Genomic DNA, 13,014 nt, shown 5'->3' with positions numbered 1-13,014 from the left:
TGGAACATATCTCTCATGGACTCAATCCCCAGATGAAAATTTTCCAACTGCTGTATATTCTTCTTCTCCTGCAAATGTTTCTAGTTCACTTTCTTTATTCAATTTTCATCTGCTTTAGAATCATCTTTTTAATTAAGTGTTTCAGACTTTGTTTTAAAAACCGTCATCTCAAACTATATGCTGCAGTCACTACTGCAGAAATGTGTTATACAATTACAAGTGAATTTCAAACATTCATGAAGTAAGTTACAAAATGAGTTGACATCAGTAATTTATTTCCCTTTATAACTGAACTCTGGCATATAAAAGAAAAACAATGGATCATGAGCGAAGTAGAATTAAAATCTGTAGATGGTGCATCACATGAGTATCACAGTACTTGCAATTAATCGCAGTACATAAAGGCATAATTGGTCCCAAAATTACAATCTCTGTTCACTATCTTTGATTACAGAGGAAATCCAATAGAGCATGAAAATTTGTTCACATCACAGCATATTCTAAGGAACTATGGAGACGAGCTCTATAACACTTAACAAAACAATTTGTTGAAAACTTTTACGTACAAGCATTTTTGCATGACATCATATGTAAGTCTATGTTTAGTCTGACTTTTAGAGATAAGTTTCATTTTCATTTGGCGTTTCAAAGGGAAGTAGTTCTGCATTTGGGTCAGAGAGTACCGAGTGTATGTTGACTGATCAAATACATCACAACTAATTTAAAAAAAGGTCTCTGTGCTGGAAAGAAGCACATACTTATTAAATGAATAATTTACAAATTTGATTAAATCCTGTATCAGACGTATGAGTATGTGGTAACTTTAACAGTTTGGATTAGTTGGCTAAATCACCAGAATACTGGTATTTCCCAGGGCTCAAGTAATCATCCATTGACACTCTCATCCTTCTTTCTAGGTAAGATACCATGAGGTATCTTGTTAACCAAGACCTCTAGTTTTAAGCTTTTTGGGTCAAGAGGGTGCAGAGAGGCAGCAAGAATGTCAGTCTAGCCCCTGCCCAAAAGCTCACCTATGATGTCAACTAAGTTGCATGAAACTCCTTAGTTCACGGGTCTAAACTATCTTGCTGCTCCATTAGGAAAAGGAGGCTGAAAAAGAAGGATATTGAGGGATGTCAAAATATTCCCATTAGTTGACCCACACAGCTCAGAATGGAATTATTCCAAACATTTTTAATTCTTTCAACCATTACAAAGTCAGTCATCCGAATCACAGTTCATCATGGCGCGTGCGAGCGACGATTAGAAGTTTAGACAACTCTGATCTGAATGATCCATCTTTGTGGGTCACTGTAATAAAGAAGAGATGTTTAAATTAGAAACTAATGACTGACTCCCTACAGGTTAGACTGTGTCATTACTGTCAAGTTCAGACCTCTATTGCAAATATATCACCTCTTCATGAAAGGAGGTAGACAGAAAGCAGAAAACAATACGCCAGTTAGCCTAACATCTGTCAATGGCAAAATGTTGGAAGCTAATATTAAGGAGATAATTGGGATTTTGAGTAAAATTAATTTTTGGGAGGGAAACCATTTTCAAATGTATTAGTTATTTGAAGACTTAACAAGCAAGAGAGATAAAGGAAATCAGTAGTCGCTGTGTGCTTGGATTTCCGCAAAGCATTCAATAAGGTGTCTCAAAAAAGCTTACTTTGCAAGATGAATGCTTACGGTATTGGAGCCATTAGGGGCAATACATTAGGGTGGATTGACCGAGAAAACAGAGTTTGATAATTAGGTAATTTACAGGATCAAAAACAATAAGTAGAGGAACATCACAAGGACCAAGTAGTGGCTTGGATAAAGGGGCCAAGTGGACTGTAGCCAAATTTACTGATGACATAACAGATCGGAAAACAAGTTGAGAATATACAGAATCTTAAAAAGAGGCAAATATTGCTGACAGAAGTAGGTAAAAATTTGGCAGAATGCTGCAATACGGAGGGATCTGGGTGTCTTCTTTCATTAATCACAAAAATTAACATGCAGCAGAATGAAATATACGCGTGTCTATAACTATACAGGCATTGTTGAAACCATACCTAGAGCACAATGTAAAGTTTTAGTATTTTTAATTAAGGGGGGGGCACAACAGAATATACTTGCATTAGAGGCAGTTCACAGAAGGTCCTGGTTGATTTGTGGGTTGAAGTAGTGGTCTTATGAGGAAAGATTGAAAGACTACACTCCATTGAGTTTAGAAAGAATGGGAGATGATCGAATTGAGATGAAGGATTACAAGGGAATGTGACATGGTAGCTGTGGAGAGTATTTTTTTTATCTCAGGGGAGTTTGAGCAATGGAGTTTTCTTCAAAATAAATTATTTTCAATTTAAGAAAGAGCTAAGAGCAAATTTCTTCCATCACATAGTTAATTTTTGGAATTTTCTATCTGGGGGGCATGCAGGTTGGATAACTGAAGATATTCAAAGCAAAATCAGGCATGTTTGACTTATTAGGGAGGTGAGGACACTTTATTTGGGGGTGGTAGTGGTGGTGATGGGCGGGGGGGGGTGGGGGGTTAGTGCACAGGCAGCAAAGTGTAGTTAGATCAGTTCACAGTCAGATCGGCCATGAACTTACTGAATGACAGACCAGGCTTGATGCTACTCTTGCTGCTATTTTACAATGTCCTTATCATGGACTAAACCTTCAATATTAATATCAGAATGTTAATTGCAACACAAGTTACAGGCGGTCTCCGATTTATGTATGTCCGATTTAATATTAATTTTAAAATTCAGACATATAAACATTCGCTCATACTTAATAGCTGTTTATATTGTTTAATGAATTGCGTACAAATCGACTTACAAATGTACTCAAGAATGGAACACATTCGTAACCCAGGGATCGCTATGCTGAAAGATTTATGCACGAGACCATATTGAAGTTAGTTAACTTAACAGCAAGGTTGAGATGGAAATGTGACAGTTCCATAGTGCTAATTCTCCAGTACAGAATCTAAACTGCTCTCTCTCGTGATAAATTTCAAATCAATCAATGGAACACATAAAAGGAGTAAAATGGAAGATATCCAGTTGGAGAAAGCCCAACAGCCAAAAACTACAGTTAAGAATTGCACTGCAGAATATCACTCAGTGCTGTGAATTCTGCCCAAAACCAGTGCAGGTCTCACTGCAGCTGAAGATTACAATATAATAATCCATTTACTTTTGAAACAGAAAATGGAATTAAAATTGGACAAAATATCTAAATAGAGAGTAGGAAACTATTAGCTCAGAGGATTATATTGGCAATCACTACTAAAATATAGCTGAACAGTGAGTTCGATAATGTTTGAAAGATATACCTGATACTTTTTGCTGAAGTAACTTCAGAACTCAAAAGGTATTTCATACAGTTTCTCTGCCTCCAATTTTACCCTATTGCTGTTTGTATCAACCGGATTAAATGATTAGGAGGATTGAAGCAGGGCAAAGTGTTTGCAATCCACCAGAAAGGAAAGAGAATAAATGGTTTATCTTGTCCCATATACTTACCAGTATTTTCACCAACTATATATTCACTTTCTTTCAGGGGAACATCATTGCGACCTTCTACTGCTGCTTGAGACTAGAAGGGAGAGATTAAAAAGTGATTTATTAGCAAATCAGATTATCTGTGCCATCTAAGAACTGGAACGCAACAGTAATCTCCTCCATTAAACATCAAATGCATGGCTTTCGAAAGCTACTTTCTCATTGTTAAAATTTTAAGATACTTTAGGGATTTGTTAATTATATAATTTAATATGACATCTGTGATCTTTGTTTGACAGCAGCCTCAGCATTAGTGTTTTTGTTTGTGTTTGGTAAAAGTTTGGATGAAGCTACTGTGTCTAGAAAGTGCAGGAAGAAATTGACAGCATGGTCATATTCTCAGAAAACGATGTGACTTGAGATTTGAGTTGTGCTTTTTGCAACTAACATTTCCCACAATTGTTTTTGTATAAACATGTTCTCCTCTTTAAAAGGAAATCAGAATGAACTCCATTGACTAAAGAAAGTCACTAAGTGTCACTTTCATCATCCAGAATCAGCAATTAATAGCCACTCCATTTTAATTTGGGGCGGGGCTGAGGAAGAAGGAAGAGAGGTAAGGGGTGAATCCACAATCAAAGGATATAAAAGATTGTGCTCAGAGGTTATCATCTGTTTACATCTGGAAAGAAAATATATTCAATCCAACTATCAATTTGATTACCCTACATCTACCATCAGAACAGCCCTCGAGAGAGAGAGAGAGAGAGACACACACAATTAAACAAGAAAAGCAAAGCGCTCAAGAAACTCAGCATCAGTGGAGAGAAATGCTCAGTCGATGAAAGAGAACATGTACCCTATTTAAGTACCAGGCATTTCATTACCCAATTCTTGCCTTTTTTTAAAAAAGGCAAGGATAGGGTAGAAACCTTTACAGCCAAGATTTTGGTTTCCTTTTACTCATTCATGGAATGTGGGTCTCACTGGCTGGGCCAGCATTTACTGTGCATTCCTAATTATCAAGAGTCAACCATGTTGCTGTGCGCCTGGAGTCAATTGTAGGCCAGACTAGATAAGGCTGGCAGATTTTCTTCCCAAGAGTACATTAATGAGCCAGATGGGATTTTTTTTCCAACAATTGACAAAGGCTTCGTGGTCACCATTGCACAGTGGCTAGCACTGCTGCCTCACAGTGCCAGGGATCCATGTTCAATTCCAGCGTCAGACAACTGTCCATGTGGAGTTTGCAGATTCTCCCCATGTCTGCGTGGGTTTCCTCTGGATGCTCCGGTTTCCTTTCACAGTGCAAAGATATGCAGGTTAGGTGGTTTGGCCCATGCTAAACTGCCCAGTGTCCAGGGATATGTAGATTAGATGGATTAGCCATGGGAAATGCAGGGATACATGGATAGGGTAGGGGGTGGAACTGGGAGGAATGCTCTTCAGAGAGCCGCTGTAGACTCGATGGGCTCAATGGCCTGCTCCAACAATGTAGGGATTCTATAATTAGACTCTTAATTTCAGTTTTATTTTAAAAATGTTAATTTCCACTATCTGCCAGGTCCCCAGAACATTATCTGGATTTCTGGATCAACAGTTTTCTGAAAACACCCCTGTATAACTTGTATACCTACTACCCTAAAACCGCTCTTGGTTTAAATTGTAGTTTCACATCCATAAACTTGCATAATGTATTTTTCAATAAAATAAACAGTTTGAAAATATTTCTGCATAAATGCTAGTGGATTTCCAAGTATTGTCATGAAATAATCTTGAAATAACCAGCGTGGGATATTTTACAAATAGGTAATTACCTCATTTAAACAATCTGCTTAACAATTACACAAATGCAATCTTTTCAAGGACCTTTTGAATTTTCTATCACAGGTAAACAGAGCAAGCTTCAATAGTCTGGTATCCAAAAATAGCAGATTACGTTATGGATCAGAACTGTCTATGAATGACAGCTTTGTTAAATACCTAAATAAGATCAATGATTGTGGGACCGAAAACTACTGGGACATATGGAGCATAAATCATATCAGAAGAAATGAAGAAAATCAACACAAAATTGAAAAATTAAACAAAATAAGTGGCATTGCCTTTCAAAATGCTGCTTCTACAATTTAGTAGTAACAGTGGGCAAGTGATATTTTTACCTAAATTGAAAAAGAGCATCACCGAGGGATTATTTTGATCACTAAATAATTACTATAGCTCCACACCTGATCAAAATAGCAGTCTGATGATGATACAAAGTATGGCATATTGTGTCATTTTTACCTCTGGTTTATTGGGCCTAATATATTGGACAAGTTCAGTCACAACCATTTAAGATACAACAAATTTAGATTGTTCAATCCACACTGAATAGATAATTAATTTGGACCTGTTCCAGACCTGAGAAAATTATTCTGTAACGTATTTGTACTATCAGCTCAATTAATGGTCTGTTTTCCAAAGAGGCTTTGGCTGCATGTTTCCTAAATCAGTAAGGCAAATTAAACCTCAGTAAAACATTGAGTTTAACATCTGAAACAAAAGTTTCATGTTACTAATTCTTCCATAGATATTGTCTTGTAATTCTGCAAGGTCTGCCAGACCTATATCCCTGCTCATCCCCTTCATCTAAGTGCTTCTGGACATGTGTCGCCTCCATCTTGAGCTCCACTTTTGTGTGACAATACGATCATGCTTCCATACTTGAATTCTGTCTTCAGAACTCACTATCTAACCTGTGGTTTACAAAAATGTGCACACTTTCATTTAGTTACTACTAGTTAATCTCCCAAGGGCATGGAACGTGGCCAGTGAAAATCAAGAGCAGTGTGCACGTCAATATCACTGAACAGAAATATCTTCAAAAAACTTGGAAAATCTGATCAAACTGGATAGAGCATAATGGGGTTTTTTCAGTATAGAGTCAAAAGATGCAAAGCTAATGCATCACAGTATCACCACAAGCAAGAAAACTAATTACAACTTTACAAGCTTCATGCTTCCACCGTTAACATAGACCAGGGAATTTAAAATAAAAGAAAAGCTGATTGAAGCAAGATGAAACCAGAACAAGGCATAATATCTTACAATCAGAAATTGTGCACAGATGCAAAGTTTTTAAATATAGAGGGACAGTGAAGTGTCAAATGAACATCACATGGCAGCGGAGTAGGACTCCTGAGCCAGAACTCGTCCATTCCATCCATTTCCTTTCTTTTTCTCACTCTCTTTTCACATTTTTGTTTTTTTTTTAAACCTCCCGTTCTCAGGCAGTATCAGTCACGTCCAGGTTGATAGCTAGCGCAGACCCCTGACCTCAGCATGGACCCAGGTCCTAGCCTGGAGGTAAACCCGGGCATGCTCTGGGTTGGCAGGACTGTTATTCTGAACTCTCATTTCTGTTTTTATGATTTATTTCTGGACTTTACATTTCATTATTTTTCTAATTTTTTTTCCTCAAGAATTTGTGCATAAGACTCTAGATCTAGGTACTCTGGTACCTAAGATGGCACCGTTAAAAAGCGACTTGCTAACTTTTCACTGGGCTCATGAGTACATTTGACAATAGAGTTAATTCTAAGTCATATTGAATCTGCAGTATGTGAATCTTAAAATAGTAGTGTTCAAAAAGACAGTAATTTAATTTCTAATCCAGCTGCTTTATAGAACAGAAAAATGGTAGCAAGGAATTCCAGTTTCAAGATTTTAAAAATGGGCCTGAATAAAAAATAATTAAGTAGTAGTAACAAAATTAGTTTTGATTTCTACACAGGTAAGGAAGCCTATTGGGAAAACAGTAACTAGGACAGCTTATTTTAATTCTACAACAATCTAGTTTGGACAATTTCTATCTGGTTTGTGAACTGAGGGAACATCTTTAGCTAGCTCACAAAAAAAAGTTAAAGCGGAGGGTTAAAATATGTAGACTATTATTTAAATATATTTTCGATTGCTTGCTGTTCAACTGCTGTAGAATACCCTTCCAATGTCTTCTGTGTATGAACTGTCCTTCATGCCACCATTTCAAATAGCAAATGAGCCATGTAAATGACATTTGGTTAATGACATAAATAGTAAGAAAGAACTACCACTAACAATATCATACAGTATTTTACTAAATAGACAAACATTTCTAATAAGGCTATGAACATCACCTTTAGCAAGGATTATATTTGCATTGTTCAATGTTATAAGCCCAATTCCAGTGAAATTCCATCCTTTATAATTGGATATGTAACACTGAAACTGCTCTATATATTCAGCTGCCAAGTTTACGAGAAAATCAAACTATAAAAATGTGAAGTGATCATTACGTTTTAACCCCTCATGTTAAAACTTTGATACAAAGCTTCGGGCCAAGAAAACCAATTTCAACATTTACTCTCAAGACACAGATGCACTGACATATGTTGCAATAGTTTATTTAGCATTTTAATAGCAATAATGAATGATTTAAGAGGTATCAATGTTGATATAATTGTGTGTTGTTAATAGGGTAATACAACTTAAGAGATGTTAAACACAGGTACCATGGCCGAATAATCTACAACCTAAAATTCTCTCCCCTAATATAATCAATATTTTAAGAATGAAGCAGCTACAATGATCATTAAAGATTTCTGAGACAAACAGGGACAAGTGCCCAAGATTTTGCTGCATTGATTTAAATGGTGAAAAATCATCTGTAATTTTCTTCTTCCTTCCAAAATTGAATTGTGTATAACAGCAATATGTCTTTTTAAACTGCGAGCAAATATGGTAATGTAGTAAACCAGAGAAGGCTTAAGAACAAACGAAGACCATATTTAATACAATATTAAAGCACATTAGTTTGAGACTGTCTTTTGTTGTATAAAATATAATGGTAGAAATACACTAAGCAAGAGTAGTGACAGTCTAACTACACTGCAATTCACTTCATCAACCTTAAAATCTACAGGATGCTAGATTAACTGCAATCAGAACTGCTTCATCAAAAAAGTGTTGTACAATTGCCCCTACTTAACAAAATTGGCTAATAATTAAAAACCCAACTAACAGCAGCAAAATACTGAGGACGCTAGAAATCGGAAATAAAATAGGAAGTTCTAGAGAAATTCAGCAGGTCGAGCAGCATCTGTGGACAGAGTGTTAATAGGTCTTCTTCAGAACTGAAGAGGGATGTGAAAAAGAGATGAATTTTATACTGTCAGAAAATGTGGAGAGGAACAAGTTGAAAGAGGGGAAGATCAGCAGAAAATTAAAGACAGGATGAGATTAGAGATCACAGGTTCCATAGAACCAAAGGCAAAGGGAGTAAAGGTTGACTAGAAAGAGAATACTGGACAGCTGCACTGAAAGCAAAACCAAACTGGGGTGGGAAGAGACAAACATACTTCATAGTCTAAAGTTGTTGAACTCAAATGATGAGTTCAGAAGCCTGTAAAGTGTCTAAATGAAATATAACAAGCTGTTCCTCCACTCTGAATTAGGCTTCAGAGAAATATTCCAGCAGATTCTGATCAGAAATGCGAGTACAATAACACGATGGTGCATTAAAACAGCAAGCCACCGGAAGGTCAGGGTCATAATTACGAACTGAGTGACGGTCAGATGAGGTCACCAAGTCTGCATTGGTCTCCCCATTATAAGACATCACATTGTGAGCAGTGAATAAGATTGAAAGATGTACAAATAAATCACTGCTTCACCATCTTTCCCAAAAAGGCTACAGATGCTCAGTTGTGTTCCAACATTCCTACTTAGAGAGATCAGTTTCCTCAGTTGGCTGTGTAAATCTCAAACACAACAAACAGACCCTTCGGTCCAAAACGTCCATGCCGACCAGATAGCTTAATGAAATCTTGTCCCACCTGTCAGTATTTGACCCATATCCCTCTAAATCCTTCCTATTCAGACACTCATCCAGATGCCTTTTGAATGTTGTAATTTTACCAGCCTCCACCACTTCCTCTGGAAGCTCATTTCACACATGCACTACCCTTGGGTCGCATTTAAATCTTTCCCCTTCACACCTTAAATCTATGCCCTTTAGCCTTACTGAAGTCCACATAGATCACATCTGCCACTTTGTCCTCATTAATCCTCTTCGATACCTCTTCAAAAATTCAATCAACATAGTGAGACGCAATTTCCCATGCACAAAGCCATGTTGACTATCCCTAATCAGTCCTTGCCTTTCCAAATAAATGTAAATCCTGACCCTCAGGATTCCGTCCAACAAATTGACCACCACCAATGTCAGGCTCACCGGTCTATAATACCACAAGACATAGAAGCAGAAATTAGGCCAATCAGCCCATCAAATCTGCTTGCCATTCAATCATGGCTGATAAGTTCCTCAACCCTATTCTCCTGCTTTCTCCCCATAGCCCTTGATCCCCTTCATAATCAAGAACCTATCTCAGTCTTACACGCAGTCAATGACCTGGCCTCACACCTTCTGTGGCAGTGAATTCCACAGATTCGCTGCTGTCTGGCTGAACAAGTTTCTCCTTATCTCCATTCCAAAAGGTCTTCCTTTTACTCTAAGGCTGTGCCCTCGGGTCCTAATCTCTCCTACCAATCGAAGCATCTTCCCAGCATCCACTTTGTCCAGACCATTCACTATTTTGAAAGTTTCAATTAAATCCCCCCCCTCATCCTTCTAAATTCCAATGAGCATAGAGTCTTCAAACGTTCCACTTGTGTTAAGCTTTCCACTCCTGGGACCATTTTCGTGAACCACCTCTGAACCTGCTCCACGGCCAGTACATCCTTCCTGAGATATGGGGCCCAAAACTGCACACAATACTCCAAATGTGGCCTGAACAGAGCCTTATAAAGCCTCAGTAGTACATTCCTGCTTTTATATTCAAGTTCTCTCAAAATAAATGCCAACATTGCATTTGCCTTCCTGACAACTGACTCAACCTGCAAGTTTACCTTGAGAGAATCCTGGACTAGAACTCTCAAATCTCTTTGCACTTCAGACTTATGAATTTTCACCTCATTTAGAAAATAGTCCATGCTTTTGTTCTTCTTACCAAAGCGCGTGACCTCACACTTTCCCATGTTGTACTCCTTTGCCCACTCTCTTTACCTGTCCAAGTCCTTCAGCCTCGCCACCGCCTCAATACCACCTGTCCCTCCAGCTATCTTTGTATCGTCTGCAAACGTAGCCAGAATGCCACTTCCTTCATCTAGGTCATTAACGTACAAAGTGAAAAGCTGTGGCCCCAGCACCAACCCTTGCAGAACACCATTCGTCACCGGCTGCCATCCTGACAAAGACCCCATTTATTCCTACTCAGAGATTGCAGAAACTGCCGATGCTGGAGAATCTGAGATAACAAGATGCAGAGCTGGGTGAACACAGCAGGCCAAGCAGCATCAGAGGAGCAGGAAAGCTGAGGTTTCGGGTCTGGACCCTTCTTACTGAGTCTATTGTGTTCATCCAGCTCTGTACCTTGTTATCTCTTTAGCCCTACTCTCTGCTGTTTGCCAGACAGGCAATCTTCTCTCCATGGTAGCACCTTGCCTCTAACACCATGGGCCCTTATCTTACCCAGCAGCCTCCTGTGTGGCACCTTATCAAAGGCCTTCCTGAAGTCCAGCTAGATAACATCCATTGGTTCTCCTTAGTCTAAACTGCTTGTTACTCCCACAAAGAATTCTAGCAGATTTGTCAGGCATGGCCTCGTCTTGATGAAACCATGCTGACTTTGCCCTATTTTACTATACACTTCCAAATATTCAGAAATCTCATCCTTTATAATGGACTCCAAAATCTTGCCCACAACCGAGGTTAAGCTGATCGGCCTGTAATTTTCCATTTTCTGTCTTACTCCCCTTTTAAAACAGGGGTGTCAGGTTAGCTATTTTCCAGTTCTCTGGGACTCTCCCTGACTCCAGAGACTCCTGAAAGATCACTATTCACGATTACACTATCCCTTCAGCTATCTTCCTTAGAGCTCTGGAGTGTAGCCCATCTGGTACAGGCAATTTGTCCACCTTAAGGCTAATCAGTTTTACTCGCACCTTTCCCTTGGTAATGGCCACCACACTCAGCTCTGGCCCCGACTCTCTTTAATTTTTGGGAAATTACTCGTGTCTTCCACCGTGAAGACTGACGTGAAATAATTATTCAGTTCCTCAGCCATTTCCTTGTTCCCTAATACTATCTCTCCACCGTCATTTTCCAATGGTCCAATGTCTACTTTTGCCTCTCTTTTGTCCTTTATATACCTAAAGAAACTCTTACGGTCTTCATTTATATTACTAGTTAGCTTACCCTCATTTAATCTTCTCCCTCCTTATTTTTTTTTTGTTGCCCTCTATTGGTCTTTGTAAGCTTCCCAGTCCTCTGGTTTTCCACTGCCCTTTGCCACATTATATGCTTTCTTTTTCACTTTTAAGCTATCGCTGACTAAGGAAGTCTACAGTCACTTTTATTTAGCTGTAATACTATTGCCTCTGATTCTATCTTCTCTCTTTGAAATTGCAGAGTAAATTGTATCATCTTATGATCACTGCCTAAGGGTTCCTTTACCTTAAGCTCTTATCAAGTCTGCCTCATTGGACAACACTAAATCCTGTACTTCCTGCTCCCTTGTGGGCTCTATCACGAGCTGCTCCAAAAAGCCAACTCATAGACATTCTATAAACTCCTTTTCTGGCAATCCACTACCAACATAATATTCCCAGTGCACCTGCATACTGAAATTCCCCATGATCCCCCATGATGACTTTGCCTTTCTTACACACCTTTTCTATTTTCCAGTGTATCATGCGCCCCAGCTTCTGACTACTGTTTGGAAACCTGTACACAACCACAACTATGTTTTTCTTTACCTTTGTGGTTTATCAATTCTACCATACAAATTCTACACCATCTGACCTCACTTCATTTTCTCCTATTAGTGAGAAATGAAATTAAGTCAATAAGGCAACCCCATCCCTTCGGCCCACTTGGCTATCTTTTCAATAGCATAGTTCCTAATCCTGATCCCCTTGCAGCCATATCTCTGTGATGCCTACCACGTCATGCCTGCCAGTTATGATCTGTGCCACAAATTCCCTGGCTTTTCCTTACCAACTTTCTTAAATAGTGGCACCACAATTGCCAACCTCCAATCTTTTGGCACCTCACTTATGGCTATCGATGATCCAAATATCTCAGAAATCACTTCCCCGCCTTCCCACAGAGTTCTTGGGTACACCTGATCAGGTCCCAGGGATGTATCCACTTTTATGCATTTTAAGCTGTCTAGCACCTCCTCCCCTGTAATATGAACATTTTTCACAATGTTGCTATTTATTTCCCCACGTTCTAGGTTTTCTATATGCGTCTCCATGGTAAACACTGATGCAAAACACTTCTAGTAAATTATTCTTCTGAACCAGTGTGCTACATAAAAAAAAACTCTCCTAAAACTGTCTTGCACTTTTATTTGTTAATACCAGTTACAACAGTTAACAACTAATTTTTACTCGGACACCCAAATCACCCTGAGACATTAGGTTTC

At 38.6% G+C, this 13,014-nt stretch overlaps 1 protein-coding gene across 1 annotated transcript in view; it reads right to left on the bottom strand.

Annotated features, from left to right (window-relative positions):
• Positions 1 to 258: 258 nt before the first annotated feature.
• mydgf (myeloid-derived growth factor) overlaps positions 259 to 13,014 on the bottom strand; it is a 42,753-nt gene continuing 29,997 nt past the window's right edge. The window contains exons 6-7 of the mRNA XM_048559490.2: positions 3,527 to 3,599; positions 259 to 1,311 (exon numbers count right to left, since the gene is read on the bottom strand). Of these exons, the coding sequence (XP_048415447.2) occupies positions 1,232 to 1,311; positions 3,527 to 3,599 (153 nt within the window). The 3' untranslated portion in view covers positions 259 to 1,231. The remainder of the gene's footprint in view (positions 1,312 to 3,526; positions 3,600 to 13,014) is intronic.

Source organism: Stegostoma tigrinum, chromosome 30 (genome assembly GCF_030684315.1).
Source record: "Stegostoma tigrinum isolate sSteTig4 chromosome 30, sSteTig4.hap1, whole genome shotgun sequence".
In the NCBI taxonomy this organism is placed as follows: domain Eukaryota; kingdom Metazoa; phylum Chordata; class Chondrichthyes; order Orectolobiformes; family Stegostomatidae; genus Stegostoma; species Stegostoma tigrinum.
Note: the sequence above shows the minus strand (reverse complement) of the source record. Positions and strands in the feature narration are given on the sequence as shown.